Below are 21,024 nucleotides of genomic sequence, written 5' to 3' on the forward strand. Positions count from 1 at the left end.
AATTTTTTTAAATCCTTTTTTTTTTTATAGATGCAATAACTATGGTACAAAAAACTTAATAACACCAGAAACTGTAGAGCTAGTAAGTGCCACATCAAGGATTTTATTTTATTTTATTTTATTTTATTTTATTTTATTTTATTATTTTATTTTATTTATTTTATTTTATTTTATTTTATTTTATTTTATTTTATTTTATTTTATTTTATTTTTACATCATGGATTTTAACTTGTGCTTTTACATTCTAAACACAATGTACTTAATACTACATTGTAGCCCTAGTGGAAAGAATAAAATTTGATGTAGTTTTTGGGTGAATAATAAATTATGATCCCATAGTTTCATGATGGACACTGCAGTTCAAACATCACATGTCTAGTCAGAAAGTGGAAGGAAGGCACATAGATGGAAGGAAGATGGTAATGTAGGCTACTGTCAACCACATCTATTAACTACAAAAGCCAAAGCTCTGATGATGTCCGCTTGTGTCTCATTGTCTAAAACTGTCTTACATGACAATTGCTAGCTGCATGGAGTGGTTGAAAATGTGAGAATCTGGCTTGTCTGGCTTCCACACCAAGAGGGGCAAAAAAGAGGGATTTTAAGCATTGACGGTGGGTGAAGAAACCTATAAGGTTGGCCACAGGATATCGAAGCAATTTATAGATATGGCAGAGAAAGACAGTAATAGTAAAGTACCTTAATTAGCAAGAAAAACCACTTAAGTGAAATAACCATAGGAGGTATGTAAAATATTATAGGAGACAAGGTCCATTGAATGGTTACATTTTACTCTTTGCTTCAGATATCCAAAAGGAAAGTCAATGGTTGAGCTGAAAACATGTTCTTTTTATTATAATAAACTGTTACGCTTATTTAAGTTTAACTAGTAAAAGAAAGGTCACTTTATTTGTTCCATTGTTCATAATGTGTGCTGTAAAAGTGAGTCAAAATAGCCATTTAAAGGGGAATCTTACAGCTTACATAATACATCTTAAACAAAATTTCCTACTGCAGCTTGTAAAGACAATGGCAGGTAAAGAAGCAAAGCAAATACTTGCTGGGTTTTACAAAGCCCCCACCCCTTTTATAACTTTTGAGTATTTAACCCCAAGCAGTTAAAGGAGTAATCTAAATAAGTGAATAGGGTAGTTAAAGGAGATATTTTTCCTTGTCAAAATAATTTTTCTAAGTTTTGAGTAAGGTTTTAGTCGTTTCAACATGATTACAAATGCAAAAGTAAATACGAAAATATGAAATAATTCAGTTTAAGACTCCTTTCAAAAATGTTGTATTTATTATTGGTTCAGTATTCACAGAGCTGTGGAATCTCTTTATATAACATGAAAATGATATTATAATAAGAAAAAAAAAGTTTTGAGATCTGAGAAACCTGTATTGAAATTCCTGCTCCAGGATTCATTAGCTATGGACCTTAATAATACTTAACTGATAAAATTATTTAAGAATTTAAATAAGTAAATGTGTAAAATCTCCAGTATATATTCATTCCCTTTTTCTCTAAATACTATAATGTGAGCTCTCATAACTACTCATGAAATATAATCACTATGATTTAAAATGGCACACAAGTCTCTAATGAGGAGATAGCTCCCCAAACTGGCTTTTGTAGCAACCAAAGAAAATAGTTTGTTTTTTCTTTCTAAATTCTTAAATTAAATGGCACATCTTGTAAATCAATTAGAATGTAGGTTTTGATACTGTAGTACTGAGACTCAAAATGCCAGTGGTTTAAACAAGATGGAAGCCTATTTCTCTTTAACATGAAAGCCTAGAATTAGGCCATCTGGGGCTGATTAAGGGATGCAGGCTCTATATGGTTCTCTGCTATACTTAATCTTCATGGTCCTAGATGGTTCATCCATCACTCCTTTGTTGTCACTGTGATCAGTCAGAGAAAAAAGTCAGTGAAGGAGAGACTCTACCCTCCTTTGAAGGACATGATCAGAGATGTGCACACATCACTTCTACTGACATGCTTCCAGCCATTGGTTACTTAGATGGTTGTGCCTAGTTCCAAGGGAGTCAGGAAGTGCAATATTTACCCTGGCAAGCATATGCCTAGATAGAAGTTATGTTATCATATAATAAAGGAAAAAAGAATTTCTGGGGAAGAAATAGAAGTTTCTGCCATCTCCATTAGTCATGCATAAACATCACAATTTAGGTAAAGGCAATCTAATAGAATTTTTTAAAAACAAGAACAATTTTCCTAGAAGCTGATGGAAGCTTGATCATGCTAAATTTTTCAATTTGACCCGCTGTTTACATAATGTCAAAAAATCTCAAAGCTTTAACCTAACCAAACTTGAACAGACTCATTAATAGGCATATTTAATGACATTAATAATGAAACAAAAAACCAGAGTTCTCCTATTGTTGGCATTAGAAAGAGTGGTCATAAGAACCATGAATTTTCTCACCTCTACTTCTGTTTGGCAATCATTTTGTAACAACTTACTGTCAAATATGTCATAAGATAAATTTTAAAACAAAATTGCAATAACATAAGATAAATTTTAAAACAAAATTGCAATAACATATTCAGAGAAATGTCTTTCAAAAAAGACTTCTTTAAGGGCAGGCTGGGTGGCTCAGTGGTTTAGTGCCTGCCTTCAGCCCAGGGTGTGATTCTGGGGACCGGGATCGAGTCCCACCTCCCTGTATGGAGCCTGCTTCTCCCTCTGCCTGTGTCTCTGCCTCTCTTTCTCTGTGTCTCTTATGAATAAGTAAATAAAAATTTTTTAAAAGATGTCTTTAAATGATGCCATGATTTCCTAAGTTTTTGAAATTATTTTTTGAGTTGTTTTAGGTACTCGTTCCCAAGATAGTTAGAATTAGTCTCATTGTTTTATACTCACTTGATTTTTTCCTTTGTCTTTCTTTCCCTTCTTTGCCTTTCTCTTTCTACTTCAGTCAGAAACAGCACTCCTTCAGCCAACAGTCCAATATACTAAGCCATGAAAAAGGGTTGTGCCTGTACTATGGGGAAACTGGTGTCTGTTGGGACAAGGGGCTCTGATAGCCAGGTTACTTGAGGTTGGGAGGGTAACTTAATGTATAAAATACTTTCACCCTCTCATTCTTTGACCCAACAAAACAGGTATTCATCAGCTATGTGTCTGGCAGGGTACTTGGCTCTGGAGATGAAAGAGGGGAACAAATAAACAGTAACTGCCCTAAATGACTTTGGAGTCTAGCAAGAGACAGATATTAATTTGACAAATATCACACACATAGAATGTGTTCAGTGCTACAAAGAGATACACAGGGAGATGTACAAGGTCAAGAGAGTCTTCACTGAGGAAGAGAAGCTGTAATTAAAATTTGGAGGATGAACTGGAATTAACTAGGGGAAGACAGTGAGGGGAAAGGAGATTGGAAGAATATTTCAGTTAGAAAGAGGAGCATATATAAAGGCCCTGTGGTAGGAGATTAGGAACTAGCCATCTAGGCTAGTGTGTCTGGAGTGCAGAGGGAGAGAAAGGGGAGTGAGACTAGCTGGAGAAAAAGAGAGGGGACAGTGTCTACAGGGCCATATTGTTCATGTTAAAGATTTCCTTTTTTAAATCCACACAACTGGAAACTATCAAAGGGTTTGAGCAGGAGCATAGCCTGCTGAGATCTTTTTTTTTTAACAGAACTCCTCAGACTATGGATCTGATATAAGTAAGTAGGTCATGTGCAAGAACACATGGCGGGGGACCAGGCAGGAGCCCGCTGTAGTTTAGGGATGAAGAAAAGCAGAGGATGGGGATGTTAGAACTGGAGAGATGTGAAGAGAAGTGAGCAATATTTAGTGAGTAAAACTGACACGGCTTAATGATGGATTGAATTTATTGGGTAAGACAACAGGTTTTAAGGAGATTCTTCTGTTTCTGGTGTTTGAACTGGATTGATGATGATGCCTATCTCAAGGCAGAAAGAGTGGGCCTTCAAGGAAAAACCACATTTGGATGATATCTTACAAGTTAATGAGCTACCCTACCAAGGGAATATTTATCAAGAAAGGAAGAGAGTCTAAGAATCAAAACATTGAAATGGAAACTTTTTTTTTCTAGATCACAGAAAAAAGAGATTACAAAGGATTTGGAGAAGGAAAGCTAAGGAAGTAGAGGAAAACCAGAAAGATGGCTTCATGAAAGATAGGGGGAAAAAATCAGGAAAGTGAGTTTGGTCAATGGTGTGTGTTAGCTGCTGCTGAAAGTCAAGTTAAATTGAATAAGAAAAATATCCACTGGATTTGCTGTGTGGGACTTGAGCAAATTGGAAGTACTATCTTTGTGTGCTGCTACTTTGGGTAATGAGGTTGATGACTAAATGGCTGACCCAGGCGATGGTGGGGGAAAGAGAGGGAAGGCAGGATTCTTAGAAGTTGAATTTTCCTTGTCAAAGATTTCTTTTACTTCATTTCCTGCGTCTTGATGCTGTTTACTGTAGAGGCATAGTTCGTGAATGCTAAACACAATTTAGAGTTCCCAGATTATATATTTACTTTATTTCTTTATCTTACTGTTGATACTATAACTATTAGTAAAGAGGCCCACAGAATGCTTAATGACTTTTTAAAAAATGCCAACAAACACATTTTTGCCATAAGGATTTTTCAGTCTTCTAATTTCCAAAGGGTTACTGATGATTTGAGATTCATTCCAGAGGCAGATTCTCTAATTTTCTCTAATTATCTTGTTATGAATAATAGCTATGGAGGAACACTGTTAACTGTATTTGACTTGTGCTTTGTTTTCTGAATTGTTTAAAAATATTATGGTTAAAGAAGATCTGTAGCCTCTAAAGAGCTAGACAGGAAGAGCAGAAGGCTGCACTTGAATGGGGTTGGTTTCAGGTAGCACTCACATGGGCACACAGACATCCTCTGCAAAGGGCAGTCAAAGCCACCCCAGTGACAAGAGGAGAGGGGATTGTAAAAAGCAAAAGAGATACTTAGTTTAGGAGAAATTAAAAATGGATGGAGTATTTATTTCCACTGAGTAAGCAGACATTATAAATTAGAGTGTCATTAATAAAATATATTCTAAACAATAGTTAAGCATAAGCTAAGATGAATGGAGCCAATATGGAATGAGATGGCTTATGAGATAGAGAATTAACAGGAACTTAAAATATGGTTGTTAATAACTAAGTAACTGCACTCAGAAATATTTATTTCCCCCCCCCCCCACAATGGCTGCTATATCTGCTGTTAAAATTAACTAATTTATTTTTTCTAAATAAGGGACGTAGGTACTCAGTGGTATGTTTCTGTTTGACTCAATAATTGGTAACTGAGCTGAGTACTATTGTTTAAGTCTGAGCTAACACAATAAGGCATCCTTAACCATTGCTGAATCATTACCACATGTAGAGACATGGCACAAAATGTCACTTATTTTATCAGTAAAACACAAGCTTTAATAGATATGCCTTATTCTTACTGATCCATTTTAACTAGGAGCATAAACTATGGAAATTGAATCCAGAAATAAATGTCCAAATTGCATTTTATTTTTTAATTCCCCTCCTCATTTCAAATATTTCATCAGAAATAGGAAACAAGTAATAAAAATGATGAAAGGTACATGAAATCTACATCATGTCCTTATCTGAAAGGAGAACTGGGAAGAAGTGCTAATACAAGTAAAATAAAGGCTGCATGGAGAACCCACATACTTGCCAATGATTCCTCTTTGGTGAGAGTGGTCATAATCCCCAACTGAAGTATTTTTTTTTCTTGGCATAAAATTGTGGATTATTTGAGTCAGAAGTGACCTTAGAGAGCATATATTCTAGCTTCCTGCACTGTACACATGAGGAAATTCCATTCACACTAAGGAGAATAAAGTCTCATGTAGTGATTGCTGATTCGGTTAAAGAATCTAACTCTTGCTCCCGCCCATCCAGAGCTACTTCTCCTGGACTATCACTTTCACTTCCATCACTTTCCAGGAAAGGGAAAGGAGAGATAGTATGCAGCCTTTGGAAAGAGACAGATCTTAGGTATTTTTTGAGTAGTAATCATTTTCTTAATACTCAAAGAACGACAGACTGGAATCTGAAACCATATACCTGTTCAAAGTCTGTAATGAGCTACATGATGAACATATGGTTCATTACTCAGGTAGAACATGAAAAGTTTATAGCACAAATTCTTCACTTCTCTGGTATCCAGGGCCACCAAACATTCTTCATTTTCATAAGTATCAGATTCATTTATTCAATTTGGGAAATAAATAAGTGTATTTTAAGAGGGCAGTTTTCATTTTCCTTCTTATCATTTATATAACTATATTATAGTTCTCCATTTATGTTTTCTAAGATCACTTATGTTTTCAAGGAGGACAAAGCAAGCACTCCTATTTTCCCATTTTTGTTTCATGGTGTCTCCCATGTCAGGAGCTAATTATGTGAAAGTAGCTGCATGTGCAAAGATGAAAAACACAATGTCCATGCCTTAAAGAAGGTGGAGGGAAGGAAGAGCAGAATATGTTCAAGAGTGAGAAATCCTGGAGGGCTAAAACATAGGAATCATGGAGAGAATTAAGAAGACACGGAGAGAATGCTACGGTTAAGAGCCAATGCTGGGAAAGATTAGTGACTCTGCAGCCTGGTATACCATTCAAAGGAGTCTGGACCTTTTCCAGTGAGTCACTAGAAGGCTGTAGCAAGAGAGTGTCTTAGCTAACACTGGCATTATGGTGAAGTATAGTTTAAAAACTAGCTGCATTTGCACCTCTCATCAACAGAAGCTAATGAAAACAAGGAGGATGGTATACACCAATTCTTTCCCAGGAGACAAGGACCTAAAAAATTAATTAAAGGCTTTTGGAAGAATCTCCTGAAGAATTCTTTAAGGGAGACACTTGCTAACATCTGAATGTAACCTTGTGAAAAAAACTAACCTTTAAGAGAACTATCCACAATTATGAAGTCCCTCACAATACGAGACTTTCCTACGCCTGTATCTTCCCTCAACCCAACTGTAGCTGGGTTCATACTGTATTAAATATTTGCAGGCAGCAAACCAAAGATGGAAACATATATACAATTTAATAAAATTTGGAAATGAAGTGTACCTAACATGAAGATGAAAATAAGATTCCAATGAGTATAAAGCAAACCATGCACAATGATCAGTATATGCAACAGAAAGATATCATTTCACCAAGAAATACAGCTAAGAAGAATTATTTGGTACTACCTCAAAGTTCTTTTAACAAATAGGATGCTAATGCTTTGATCAATACTTGCTATGTTCTTTTAGCATTTTGACCTAATTTGCTTCTTAGATTGTATCTAGTTGTTCCTATACAAAGTTAACTTTATGGTTGTCCCCAGACACTTTTGTAAATAGGATGAACATCTCAAAGGTTTTAATTATCTCAGTAAAGTGGGAGTTACTAGTATTTCTAACACTAGCACTTGCATTCTAATTATCTTCCCAAGTTGGGCTTTCAATTTTCTTCATTTTTTCACTCAATCTCTCTTAAATTTGTTGTTTTAGGTAATGCTCTGGAAATTGTACCTTATGAGGCTACATGCTGGGATTTAATATCTACCCCAAAAAGATGAAATAATTTAGGAAGCAGTTAGATAATTAAGCTGATTTAGGTAAACTATTTAAAACCTAATGGACATCATTAAAAATAAACTAAGAAAATCAAATTTCTCATCATTTCTTTTCTCAAATGCACAGAATTGTCATTTTGTTATATGCCCAACAGCTTTTAAATGATAACATAAAGTCTCTTATTACAAATTCTAGGATTACTGAAAAATAAAACCCACAGATTTCTCATTAGTACTACTTTCCTCAAACTCACAGAGTGTTCACATTATTATACGCCAATAGCTTTTAAATGATTATAGGAAGTATCTTACTACTAAGTTTTTCAGATTACTTAAATCACATCTGCCATGAAAATTTACAAGAAAACCCAGGATGGCTCTTACAATACGCCATTTAGTGAAGTAGGTGAGATACTGAAAAAAATTGAAATCTGCTGGTGTATGTTCTTACAAATACACAGTAACCACAGTGAATAAAATTACAATGCATGCTGTTCTTTGAATAGAGATGTTCAGCGGACTATTTGCAAAATATCCAAATTTCCCAAATAAGTGACAGTAGCAAGCACACGAAATAAACAATGACTGTAAATGCTCTATGCTGGAACGGAAAAGCAAAGCTTTTTGCACATTTTTAAAAACATAATCTACTTGGGAACAAAGCCAAATGTCAAATGGGAAATCCAAATACTTGCAAGGAGAAGCATAGTGTAGCCTGGGCCCCCTCCTCTGAGGCCAAACAACCCTAAAACACACTAAGGAAATGCCCCTGCAGCTGTTTCTTTTTCATCAAGGGTAGAGTTTGCCTTGCATTATCTCTACAAATTCACCAGAGGGATAACTCATGTGGTCCAAATGCCAGTGGACTAGAGAACCATCCCGTGTCATTCCTGGTCTAAGACTTGATGGAGGCTGACTGAATTGCTGCCTGCTTCTTCCGCCAGGCCCGTGAGAGTACTGCTGGGTCTCGTCTGAGATCTCAGCCTCAGATTTTGATCTAACTTCACTACACGTCTAGGTCCCCTGACGACAGTAGCAGGACTCCTAAGCCTATCTGAAGTTCTATAGATCAAACTACTTCTCCTAGTGTCTCTTCTTACCATGCTGTGGTCTGCTGTCACCAAGTTAGAATAATTCTAAGTCTTAGCACTCCCTCAGGCTCAGAGTGACTCTCTCCTGATAGTAAAAGCCTGCATCCAGCTGTGACCATTCAGCATCCTTCTTTTCACTAGGCCATCAGGGAGAGGGGAAGAGGAGAATCCTAAGAGGTAATCATAACAACCATTTCTCACCTCTCATTTCTGATGCCTAGGGTGAAAGGGGAATAGTGTTGTCTAGTTATCTTAAAACTGGGCAAAACAGTTTTTATTCACTCACAGCTGTAGAAGAAATCATGACTTGGCATAATAAAGCACTCTGAAACATTGTCCAAGAGTCATACATTATATTTAATCTTATTACATATAAAAAGTTGTTTCTCCCCAAAGGCAAAAGCAACACAAAAATGTGTTGGGGGGCTTCTGTGCTGACTGAATACTGATAATCCAATATATCACTTTTATTAATCTTTTTGCAGTGAATGGAATTTTTAAAGTGGAAGATAAGGTAGACTTGTCACAATAAAATGAAACAATCCGTATTTCAAGCTGTTACTTTTGCTTTTGCTTTGCAATTACAATATAGACATTTTATCAAATGTCCTCAGACTCACAAGTTTGACAAATGATATTTTATTCCCTGAACCTTCTCTAAGACATTTTTACCTTTGCCATTGTTCTAATAGAAAAATGTGTCACACAAAATAAATAACAAAGCGTCCAATTCCAAACTAGTTTAAACAGATAAGGCTTCATGACAACCTATCAGCCACAGTACCATTGATGGTTTTGTTAAAGAGTGTTTTGTGGTAAATTTGAAGATCTCATTCTTCAGCTACCTCTTTTCGCCTTTACTCCCTTTTACCCTCCCCCTCCACTGCCAAAAACCCCAGGCAAGGGTAGAATTGAACCATCAGGTAGCTATAAAAAGAAATGCCATTTATTTCACTTTGAAAATGCAATGGAATAAGCACATCCAAAGGATAAATGTTCCACATTAAACAAGCTTTCTCTTTATTGAAAGTGGGTCAGGTAACAAAAAAATCAAAATAAAATGCAGAAATTAAACCAATTGTTTAAGATGAATCAAAATGCAATTGTTATATTCTATACCCAGGAGGGCATTGGCAGCATCTGCATTTACTGATAAACGTCTCAAAGAAGGGTCTTTTGAGAACTCTAGAAACTCCTCACCAAGTCCTCCTTGTTGAGTAATGCCTTGTCGCACTGGCAAAAGAACTCGGGGCTTGAAAAATCCCTCTGAAAATCTGAGCAGTTCTGGAATTCCTAATAAACACTATCAAGTTATAGCAATAATTTTCACTCTCAGGTGAGTAATAAATGAAACTAAGAAAGACACACCAAGCTTGGAAATTTCCACATGAAAATGATAATTCCTCGATTAATGCCTTATGTTCCCTTTTTGGTAGGATTCTTGGTTTGTCTGACTCCTGAACCTCAAAGCATCAGGTGATCTGACTTTTCTTTTGCATTGTCCAGATCTGGTTACAGAGGTATTCGTTTCTTAAGAGTTCTTAAAAAAAAAAAAAAAAAAAAAGAGTTCTCCTTAATCTTTCTATCTTCTCTATCTGCTCTGTGACAGCTTTAAAATGAGCCCAACCCAAAAGCGATTTTGAAATGGAGAACCTGTTTCCCAGTGACATTCTCTGGAATGACTTGAGGTAAGTAAACTAATTCATCTGTATCTCTGCACCTCTGCACCACAGAAGTCAGTTTCCTCCCTCCCTATTGATCCACAATTCATTCATATAACCAACATCCAGACTTTATACCAAAGCATCATTCTGTTATCCAGCATTGGCTCTTTGGCTTGTCATCAACTTTGTGGAAAGATCAACTTACCTGGCACACGCCATCTCCAGGACGGGCTACCCCCAGTAGGTATTCCACAGCCTTTGTTGTAGAGTATTTAATCTCTGCTGTGGCCTTAATGACTCCATCGCAGTAGACATGGACATTGACAGAGCCAGCAGGAAAGTCTTGTAAAATGCAAAGAAGAGTTAGGAGCTGAGTATATAATGCATGTATCCTATTATTATACCTTTTAGAGAATATGAAGGAATATTTAAGAATTCATTTCGATCTTGCTTACTTCTAGAACTAAACGTTTCATTTTATCTTGGTATCCACAAAAAATAATGTACAATTTTCAACTTACTTAAATAAAACCTTACAGGATCAGAACATGCTAAGATTACAGTAAAAGCAAAGCCCTAAAGCCTTTCTCCCTACTACTAAACTTCATTTTTTGGAGTAATCTATACTTATCTTTACATAATACTTTAGAATTTAGAATGATACAATCATTCATTTAAAGTTGTGTATCTGTTAATAATCGTATGAAGGAAATTCTTGTTAATTATAGGCAAGCTTCTCAAAATTGTACTTGGAAAGAAAAGGTAGAATTGATTGAAATTACTGAACTTTTATGTAATTGGCTACAGTGAAAAACTCTTAGGAAGGCAAGGTTTAATACCCTGCTATTTAAGTACTATTTATACTATACATTTATCAAAACCTTTTTTGTGAACAAGTTGTTCAAAGTGACTGATATGATGCCTTGTGAATTCTGCATTAACATATCAACAGGGCTAGAGTTCTCTCAAAAGTTGGGTTTGTTATGAAAGAATAACAACAATCATTTCAGTAAGAAAGTTATTTTGTTTTGTTTGTAACAAAAGTAAACAAAATTAAGCCTTGAAATCCATTTGCAGAACATACTTTAAAAAATCTGACACTCTGTCATGGAAATATTTCCCAAATTCTCCTGGAAAATTGTCACCCAGACATCTGGTGTTTGGAATATAAGCTGATAAGTGGAAGACCAAAAGAGTCTGTTCTAACCTTAGGCACCCGATGAAGCTTTAAATATTTAAATGTTTCTAAGGTTTAAGTATTAATTTTACTTTATCTCCTGAGGAGATTAAAGAACCCTCTTATAATTTTGCTCAGAGAGATTTAAAGCCAACAAAACTAATCTTAAACTTAAGTAGATCAAGAAGTTGTAATTTTCTCTTTCGATATTGCTTGACTAGACACGTAACCTGTGTTATAAAGAAAAAATATATATCAAAATTCTCTCTTCCCAAAGTCAGCATCTGCCCAGCAGTTAATGAAAGAGAAACTGCAACAAAAGTGCATCTCATCAGCTGAAGCTGCCCACATATGGTAAAGAGAGCTCTAGAGTTACTAAGTTCAAATGAAATCAATTTTGGTAGATTTCAGAAAGACAATTTTGAAAGAAGATATTGATTTTATTTATCAGGAAAGAGATTAGAGTTTGCAATGAGGTGTTCACCTTCTGAAAGAAAGTCAGGTGATGAATCATGAGAAATATATGATGAGAAGATTTGCTTGGTAGTTCTTTGATATAGAATACTTAAAAAAAATATTCTAACTCTTTAAAATCTAACATGAAAGCAGATGAACTGTTTTATTCTTGATATAGTGTATCATCAGCTCTATTGATAATGATGTTGATTTTTGAATAATCTTCCCAAGAGGTGTCCTTTGAAGTACTTTTATACTATATATATTTTTTATCTATTGAATGTCAGTATTAAATCAAGACCTTAGAGGATTCCGTATGGATTCATCTGGCTGGGAGGCCCTCCTTAAATATATATTATTGGATTGGCCTTTTCATAAACAGAACCCTGTGCCATCTGAGCATTATTTTATTTTGAGTGTGGTCATTACGATATCTACATTTTATAGCTCTTTAATAAAAACAAAAGCCAATTAATTTAAAGACTCAGAAGAGAGGGAAAGTGAATTCTGCTATTTACTATCTAAAGTTGGGAAGCAACATTTAACACTGGAAGTACACATAAATGTGGGTCAAGATAACCAAACCAAGTGAGGGTATTGGTGTAAGTTATGGAGAGGAAAAAAAGGCTTATAGTGCAAGAAGATAGAACTCCTTGCCCACAACAAACACAGATACTCAAGAAAGCAAACTAACAGAGGAGCAACAATAAAAGGGAATTCTTTTCAAATTTAACGTCTCAAGGTTCAGGCCATTTAAGACTCTTTGTCAACCTGCACTGTCTCTGGGATTTAAGTGATTTGTCCTTCCAGATGAGGGGCAAACTGAAACAGTTCACAGAAAATATAATCTTAAGTGTTTTTGAATAGTCAGAGCTAAATTCACTAACCCCTTAAAAACACATATTTCACAAATCCAATAACTGAGGAGCTGTTTGCTTTCTTTATTTCCATTGTCTGTGAAGCTGTGTTCCTTATTTATTTATTTATTTATTTATTTATTTATTTATTTATTTATTTATTTTTAATAATAAACTTATTTTTTATTGGTGTTCAATTTGCCAACATACAGAATAACACCCAGTGCTCATCCCATCAAGTGCCCCCCTCAGTGCCCGTCACCCATTCACCCCCACCCCGTGCCCTCCTCCCCTTCCACCACCCCTAGTTCATTTCCCAGAGTTAGGAGTCTTTATGTTCTGTCTCCCTTTCTGATATTTCCTACCCATTTCTTCTCCCTTCCCTTCTATTCCCTTTCACTATTATTTATATTCCCTAAATGTATTTATTTATTTATTTGTTTGTTGTTTGTTTGTTTGTTTATTTATTTATTTTTGCTGTGTTCTTTTATGAACCAATTTTAGCCCTTTATCATGTGGTAAACCTTATATGAACCCATCTAATGTTTCCATGGAAATTGAAATCAATATGGTTTTCTTTTGATTAGAACATTATTAGGAAATAAATATTTTGGTTTCAAAAGCTTGGTCATGCCTAAAAACTGATATCAATTTAGTACATATTAAAACTGCCCTTCTCAAATATGATATTTAGAAAAATTTCTTATCAATTGTTATTTTTCTGCTCAGGTTAAGTATAGTACTGGGCATGCCCTAAAAGTATTTTTCATACCCTTTCAATGAAATATGAAATTATAATTTATATTATTCAGAACAGCTTCCTAATTAACAAAGAGATTCTATATTTTTGTGGATATTTTTACATTCCTTTCAACTCTTTATTGGTTATCCCCCTGCTGTGTAAAGTATTTTTCTGGCTGAGCTGCAGGTACCAGAGGAATACCCTCTTCCTTCTGGGTAAACAATAGTTAATATTTCTAGTTTAGAGGGCAGCCCAGGTGGGTCAGCGGTTTAGCGCCGCCTTCAGCCACAAGTCCTGGTCCTGGAGACCCGGGATCAAGTCTCACGTCGAGCTCCCTGCATGGAGCCTGCTTCTCCCTCTGCCTGTGTCTTTGCCTCTCTTTCTCTGTGTCTCTCATGAATAAATAAATAAATAAAATCTTCACAAAAAAATTTCTAGTTTAGAGACTTCACATGTATTTTTACAATTTTTGGCATAAGGTGAGACTACGTCAGATTCCTGAGTAACTTCAAATTTGTTTAGCACAGGACCGTTCCTCTCAGTGACAAACCTGTAGATTCCATTAGAAAAGTGTGTTTTTTAGAAAATGAAGTAATTATGAGTGTATGAATTTGTTAAGCTGAGAGGCAAAAGAAGATAAAATTAGAGGATAGTTTCTTTAAAAAAATCAGGTTAAGATATGGAAGTGTATCAGAAAGGAAAGATACCATTTAGAAAAAGAGCATCTTAAGATTTCTTCACTGGTTGGCATAACTGTACTTTAACATAATTTTTTTCTTAATTATTACCTAATTAGAAAGAAACATACATTTAGAAAGAATATTAATATGGCAAAGAGTTGGGTTGGATGGTGAAAAATCTGAGAGTTCTGGGCACTGTAAGTAGGTCTCAGAGTATATGACATGCCTCAATGTTGAGAGTATTCACACACACACACACTTAAAACGACTAAGAGAAAGTATCCAAAGAAAAGAAAGAATAATAGGGAATAATAGTTAGTTTTAAGAGGTACCATTTTCTAAAAGAGAATGCTAATTGCCTATCCCAAAATCTATTCTCTTCCTTTTAGAAATAGAATCCTGATTTTTTTTTTTCAGGGCACATTGTTATCCAGCTAAAAAGAATAGATTTTCTGTTCTTCCTTTCAGCTAGAGGTGATCTTGGGATTAAGTTCTGATTAATGTGATATCAGCAAATGGGTCTTACAGACACCTTCTCAATTTAATGGGGGTCTTCTTTATCCCAGTATTGTGTTGATAAACTGACTCTCCCAAAAGAAAATCAGAAAGTCCTGACTTACAGTTTTTGCCAATTTCTGTGATGTATATATTTCCACCATGGCTTATTTCAACTACATGAAGCTCTTAGTATCACACAAGAGAATATTTACAGAGAGCAAATCACATTTTAAGTAACATGGCTGATTAAATCATGAGCCAGATATGAGAAATCAAATTATATGAGGAAATTTTCTACACTTATAGAAAGATACTGGCAAGATGGAGGCCATCTTCTGAACTTGATGCATCCTAATACGGAAGGATCTCTGGTATGTTTCCATTTTAGTTTAGATCCCTCCATCTTAACTTGGTATTCAAAGAAGTACAGAAAATTTTTTTTAGAGACTTAAGTTTATATAGACTCTTATTAGAGGTGTGGGAGACAGAGGAGATCTTTCCTGCCCCTGGAAATCACCAATGAGTTCAGGGATTTTATATGAGATAACATGTATTAGGAGCTCTCTTGAACATGATTCCCCAAGGGTGAAGGGGGATAAACAAATTTGGTGGTTTTCATATCAATAGATATAAACAGAGGAGTAGGAAAAGGCAGGATGTTATATTCTAATACAATACTTAGAAAGATGGTTCCCCTAAATTTTCAAATGGTTTATTACACCCCATCTAGAAACTGAGGGTGAGATATTCCAGAAAAGCCACTTCTTATGTTTAAAATAATTGCTAGAAGGAAGGAAGGACTAACACTTTATTCCTTTATTGGATGTTTAAGTGTTGTCTTGCATTTTGTTCTCTTATCTATTTGAAATGCAATTAGAGAAGTTATTTTGTCAATAAAGAAGGTGAAGCACAACTGGGACTTGTCTACAGTACCCAGTAAATGGCTCAAAACAATAAAAGCAGCTCTTTTGGCCACTAGTTAATTGTTTCTTTGGCTACACTAAAGACTCTGGAAAAATTATCAGCCTTTAAAGAGCATGCTGGACACTCTTTTACTCCACAATTGGTATAGAAGAAAAGGAACTTTACTATACTGTGCTGTTCACTGCTGTTCAATGGAACTTTCCAAGAGGATGGATATGTTCTAATGAAGCACTTGAAATATGGTTAGTGCAACTGAGGGGCTTAATTTTAAATTTCATTTAATTATAATAAAGTTTAAATAACTAGCGGTGGTTAGTGGCCACCATATTGGTCAGCATAGCTACAAAGCAGTTTCTCCATCTATGATTTGTGACCCATCATGTTATCAATTTAGTTGGTTTTGACTAGCACTGAAGAAAATGAAAAGAAATGGAATTTCTCTCTACTTATCCATATATTCGTACATATTGTTTACTTTTCCATTATAGTCTTTAAATATTAGCATAGTTATTTAAAATTTCTTGTCTGATACTTCCAACATCTGTGTCACATCCAAGTCTGGCCTGATATTTCTTTAGACTATTTTTGCTTTTTGGCATCTCCTGTAATTTCTTGTTGAAAACCAGACATACTGTGTCAGGTATAAGAACTAAAGTAGGTAGCCACGTAGTGGGAAAATTTATAGTAATCGGACTGGGCGGTGGGCTATAGTCCATGTCTAATATAGCCATAGGTGCCCAGGGGCTTCAAATTTCTCTACTATCTTTGTTTTTGTCTTTCCTCTTGCTCTTGTGCTTCCTTAACTATTCCCCCTCAGAAAGATTCTGCATCTTTTAGTGCTTCCAACTATAACCTACAGCCATTTATATTGAAACTGTTTTGTGGTGGTGGTCAGGTTGCGGTGGGGGGAAGCATTCTAATATTGTGATTAAGTCTTGGACTTCAAGTGGACTGGTGTCTCTGGGCTGTCACCTTCAAGTGTTTCTCCTGTGGCATACCTTCCTCCCACATTCTAAGTGAGACAGAAAAGTTAGAGGGTGCTACGATGGGGTAGATGCCTTTCCCCAGCTGAGATAAGGCACTATAAACTGGCTTCCCTGGAAGAGTAGGCTTTTGTTTGGAGAGTACACTGGGAGTATTTCACCGTGATTATTCTTCCTCTAACCCAGCAGAACCTCTAGACGATCTTCCTCAGATCTTCACTATGTGAACCTGGTAGGGTTCATGGAGGTGAATCCCACAAAATTATGGGTGCTCTCAGGAATTTCTGACTCGAGCTAGTCCACTCTCCACCTGAGCAATTCATTAAAATTCCCATTTAAGTGTGCTACCACTCTATGGCTCCAGTGACTTCCGTCCCAGCCAAGGCGATCTTGGATGTCACTCTCTTGATTTCTTTTCCTCTCAAGATTTTGGGATGGTGGTTTGCCCTGCAACCTTAGTTCTCTGAGGAGTTCAAGGATAGTCACTGATTTTCAGCTTGTTCAGCTTTATCTTGTTGCAGGAATAGGAGTGACAAATCCTAAGTTCTTCACATATCATGGCTAAAACTGTTAATGACTACTTTTCAAACTTTTGCTTTATTTATATATTTCTGAGTATGTTCTGAGTTTTGATATAAAATGTAGTTCTTACCAGGGTTAAAAAAATGTCAAGAAACACTGGCATGAGGCAAAAAAAAAAAAATTAAGACTCTGGGGGCATTTCTGTGGAGGTACATCCCATCCATCTTCCCACACACATTCATGGAACCATCGTATGTATTTCTACGTTTGGTAAGAAAATTTCTCTTTAATTTCCAGAAAATATGAGTTGGGAAGGTTAAACAGCATAACTGGTAAATAGTGTTCTATTTATTTCTTATTACAAATTTGCTGTTCAATCACATAGAAAATATATGACCTGGTATATCTTTTTTTTTTAAGATTTTATTTATTTATTCATGAGAGACACAGAGAGAGGCAGAGACATAGGCAGAGGGAGAAGCAGATTCTCTGTGGGGATCCCAATGTGGGACTTGATCTTAGGACCCCAGGATCACACCTTGAGCCAAAGGCAGATGCTTAACCACTGAGTCACCCAGGCATCCCTGGTCTGGTATATCTTAAAAGATATAGACTATTAGTTTTCTGCTTTTCTGAAAAACATTTGAATTTTGACATAATTGATTCTTTGCATTGCTCTTAGCTGCTAGGTAAACTGAACATATAATCTTAACGTGAATAATTTTATTTGACACTTTGATTTGCTGTTTGGGAAATATTATCTAAGTACTTCTTAATTTGCAATATTGATTTTTCTGTAGCAATTTTAGTCTAACTAGATTTAGTTTAAACTTGAAAACTAATTAGTTAGAAATTAATGTTCATTAAATCATTATAAAATGTGGCACGAGTAAGGGGTTTTGGAAGAGAAAGAAAAAGACAATGTTCTTTCCATCTCACTTCTGCATATCTTCATCCATGATAGGGACCAGTGTCTGAAATGTTTATGAATGCTTAGTGTACAGTCTTTCCTTTTCTATAATTCAAGTCTGACCTAACCTGTGCAAGGAAGCCCATAGAGGAGACATATGGTTTTCATAACACAATAGAAATGTCTAAATGTTCTATAAATGGGCTTCATAATAGCTGTATTCAAAAAGAAAAAAAGTTTAGTATGCATTTGACATAGTATTTAATTTTAAATGTCTTTTAAAAAAGATTTCATTTATTTATTCATGAGATACAAGAGAGAGAGGCAGAGACATCTGCAGAGGGAGAAGCAGGCTCCCTGTAGGGAGCCTGATGTAGTACTTGATCACAGAACCCTAGGGTCATGACCTGAGCCAAAGGCAGATGCTCAACCACTGAGCCACCCAGGTGCCCCTAATTTTAAATGTTTGTATTATATTTATAGATTCATAATAATATTGTTTACTTTTTATTGTAATGTATTTTTAAATGTCACATTTGTGAAGTTTTATAAAAGGTAATTTTGTTCTCTGATTGCAAAATATCATAAATTCAAAAACCAAGTAGTCCTACATTTATAGCAAAACATTCAGAAATTAATAGAATAGACTGATTTTAGTACAACTATTGTGGCAGGTGTGGCTATTCCACCTGGAATTTTAAATCTGATACAATTTATCACGCTGCAAGCAAAGGTGGATAATAAAATGGTTAACCTCATAAATTAAATAAGGAAAAGAGGGAAGACTGTATAAGGAAATGGTACCATGATGATAAATAGTGAAAAAGAAATATGCTTTCCAAAGCATCAAAAATATATTCACAGGCATGGAAAACAAAAAGGAAAGGAAAAAGTTCATGAATGAAAGTCTAAATGTTCATTAATCCTATTACAATAAAGTAAATAATTTTAGTTCCATATTTAATAGCTGACATATATTAAAGTGATCTCTGCTGACATATTTAAAACGATGTAATTTTGCAGGCAGTCATTTCACCACATGGTACACAAGCTAATTTCTCATAATTTACACATTCATACTTTTGGGAACCTAGATTACTAATAACCACCTCAGGTATGTGAAACCTATGCACAGGAAGCACCTGCAGAACAATATTAGTTTCTGTAAAGAAGTGAAACCATTTATCATAAATTTATTGAAAGAAACTCAGGATGATGTTTTATATTTATTAATGCATAAAAAAGTTTCTTACCTAAAGCTTTCATACACCAGACTGTCTTATTCCAACGGGTTGGCTGCATCCTAATACATTTACTATTTGATGTAAATTCAACCTCCACGGTATCACCAATGACTTCATCTCTCAAGATAATAAATATTTCACCAGGATTCTATAAGATAAAAAATATTACCCAATTAGGGCCTTGAAAAATATTACATTAACTAAAACACACATTATATTTATTAATGACAAAGTTTGCACATGATAATTATTTCTACATGTCCATATTTTCAACCATATTCAGAAATAAAATACGTAAATATGATTCTCACTACATCTTAAATTTCTCAACTTGGTGTCTGTTGAGTACTCATTTTTTTTCTCCAACCCTATCTTTTGCAACTGAAAAAACAGTGAGGACACACTTTTTCCATGTTTGTGAGGCTCCACATCTGAGAGTAATGAGCATCACTTCACAGATTCCAGGGAGCTGTAATTTGCAACCAAATCCTTTTTCCCCCCAAATCCTTTTATTTCACCTTTCTAGAACTTGGTACATTTATCTATAAATGAGAGGATTAAATAAGTTTACCTTTAAGATATCTTAATATTTATAATATGAGTTTTAATGTCCAATGTTTTAAATGTCCAATAGTTTTAAATCTTACTTAATTGGGCTTTTCTGGTTATACTTTATTTGTGATGAGTATCTGTGAAGGTTGGCTAAAGGTTACAAATCTAAAAGTTTCAAGATATTATGGAGATCAAAAAGCTAAATCTACGTATATAAGGCAAAAAGGATTATTGAAAACTTCTTTTGAAAAAAATCCAAAAAAAAAATAATTAGGGATAAAAAGATTGGCATTAATATGGAGAAAAAAAAGAAGGAATAAATATTTGTTGAGCACCTCTTTTATACTAGGAATTATGTTAAATACTTTTATTTTATTTTATTTTTTTAATATTTTATTTATTTATTCATAGAGACACAGAGAGAGACATAGGCAGAGGGAGAAGCAGGCTTCATGCAGGGAGCCTGATGTGGGACTCGATCCCGGGACTCCAGGATCACGCCCTGGGCAGAAGGTAGATGCTCAACCATTGAGCTACCCAGGGATCCCAAATACTTTTAATATAAAGGTACTTCCTTTAATCCTAACCAAAACATACATACTCTGAAGCCAAAATGGAAGGCTATTAGTTTTCTCTTTGAAGAACATGGTAGCTAATACAGAGTTACATTCTGAAGATTAATCAGAACTATCTCATTCAAAATCTGTATGCTACATTGTGCTGTTTAACCCCTCAAAATAACCAAAACCAAACACCATTTTTATGTTTACCTCAGATATCGCCTTCCCAAATGCTTTCTTCAAAGTCAAACTACATTTCAGCAAAATAAAATAAACAGCAACCTCATTTATACACTCCTATAAAAACTGTGTTTACCCAAAAGTCATTAACTTCAAAGTTCTCTTATTTAAAAATTATCTCTCTAAGCATAAACCACCTACAGATAAAACATGTATCTTTACTGCTCTGCACCAAAGAGTTTCTACAAATACGTTGATGTCACTGAATTGGTTCAGCTGACACACTTCCACTTCAAGCATTTTTCCACCAGCGTCTAATGCTCCCAAGTATCTGTCTGTAGGATATTTTAATTAAATTTCTCCTTACCAATTACACTGCAAATGGAGAAAAGATGC

General features: G+C 35.1%; 1 protein-coding gene across 3 annotated transcripts in view; it reads right to left on the reverse strand.

The window, feature by feature from the left end:
- Positions 1–21,024, reverse strand: part of BANK1 (B cell scaffold protein with ankyrin repeats 1) — a 280,340-nt gene that overhangs the window by 177,864 nt on the left and 81,452 nt on the right. For all 3 annotated transcript variants that reach the window (XM_038582025.1, XM_038582024.1, XM_038582023.1), the window contains exons 4-5: positions 19,346–19,484; positions 10,549–10,685 (exon numbers count right to left, since the gene is read on the reverse strand). In XM_038582025.1, coding sequence (XP_038437953.1) covers positions 10,549–10,685; positions 19,346–19,484 — 276 coding nt within the window. The remainder of the gene's footprint in view (positions 1–10,548; positions 10,686–19,345; positions 19,485–21,024) is intronic.

Source organism: Canis lupus, chromosome 32, assembly GCF_011100685.1.
Source record: "Canis lupus familiaris isolate Mischka breed German Shepherd chromosome 32, alternate assembly UU_Cfam_GSD_1.0, whole genome shotgun sequence".
Lineage (NCBI taxonomy): Eukaryota > Metazoa > Chordata > Mammalia > Carnivora > Canidae > Canis > Canis lupus.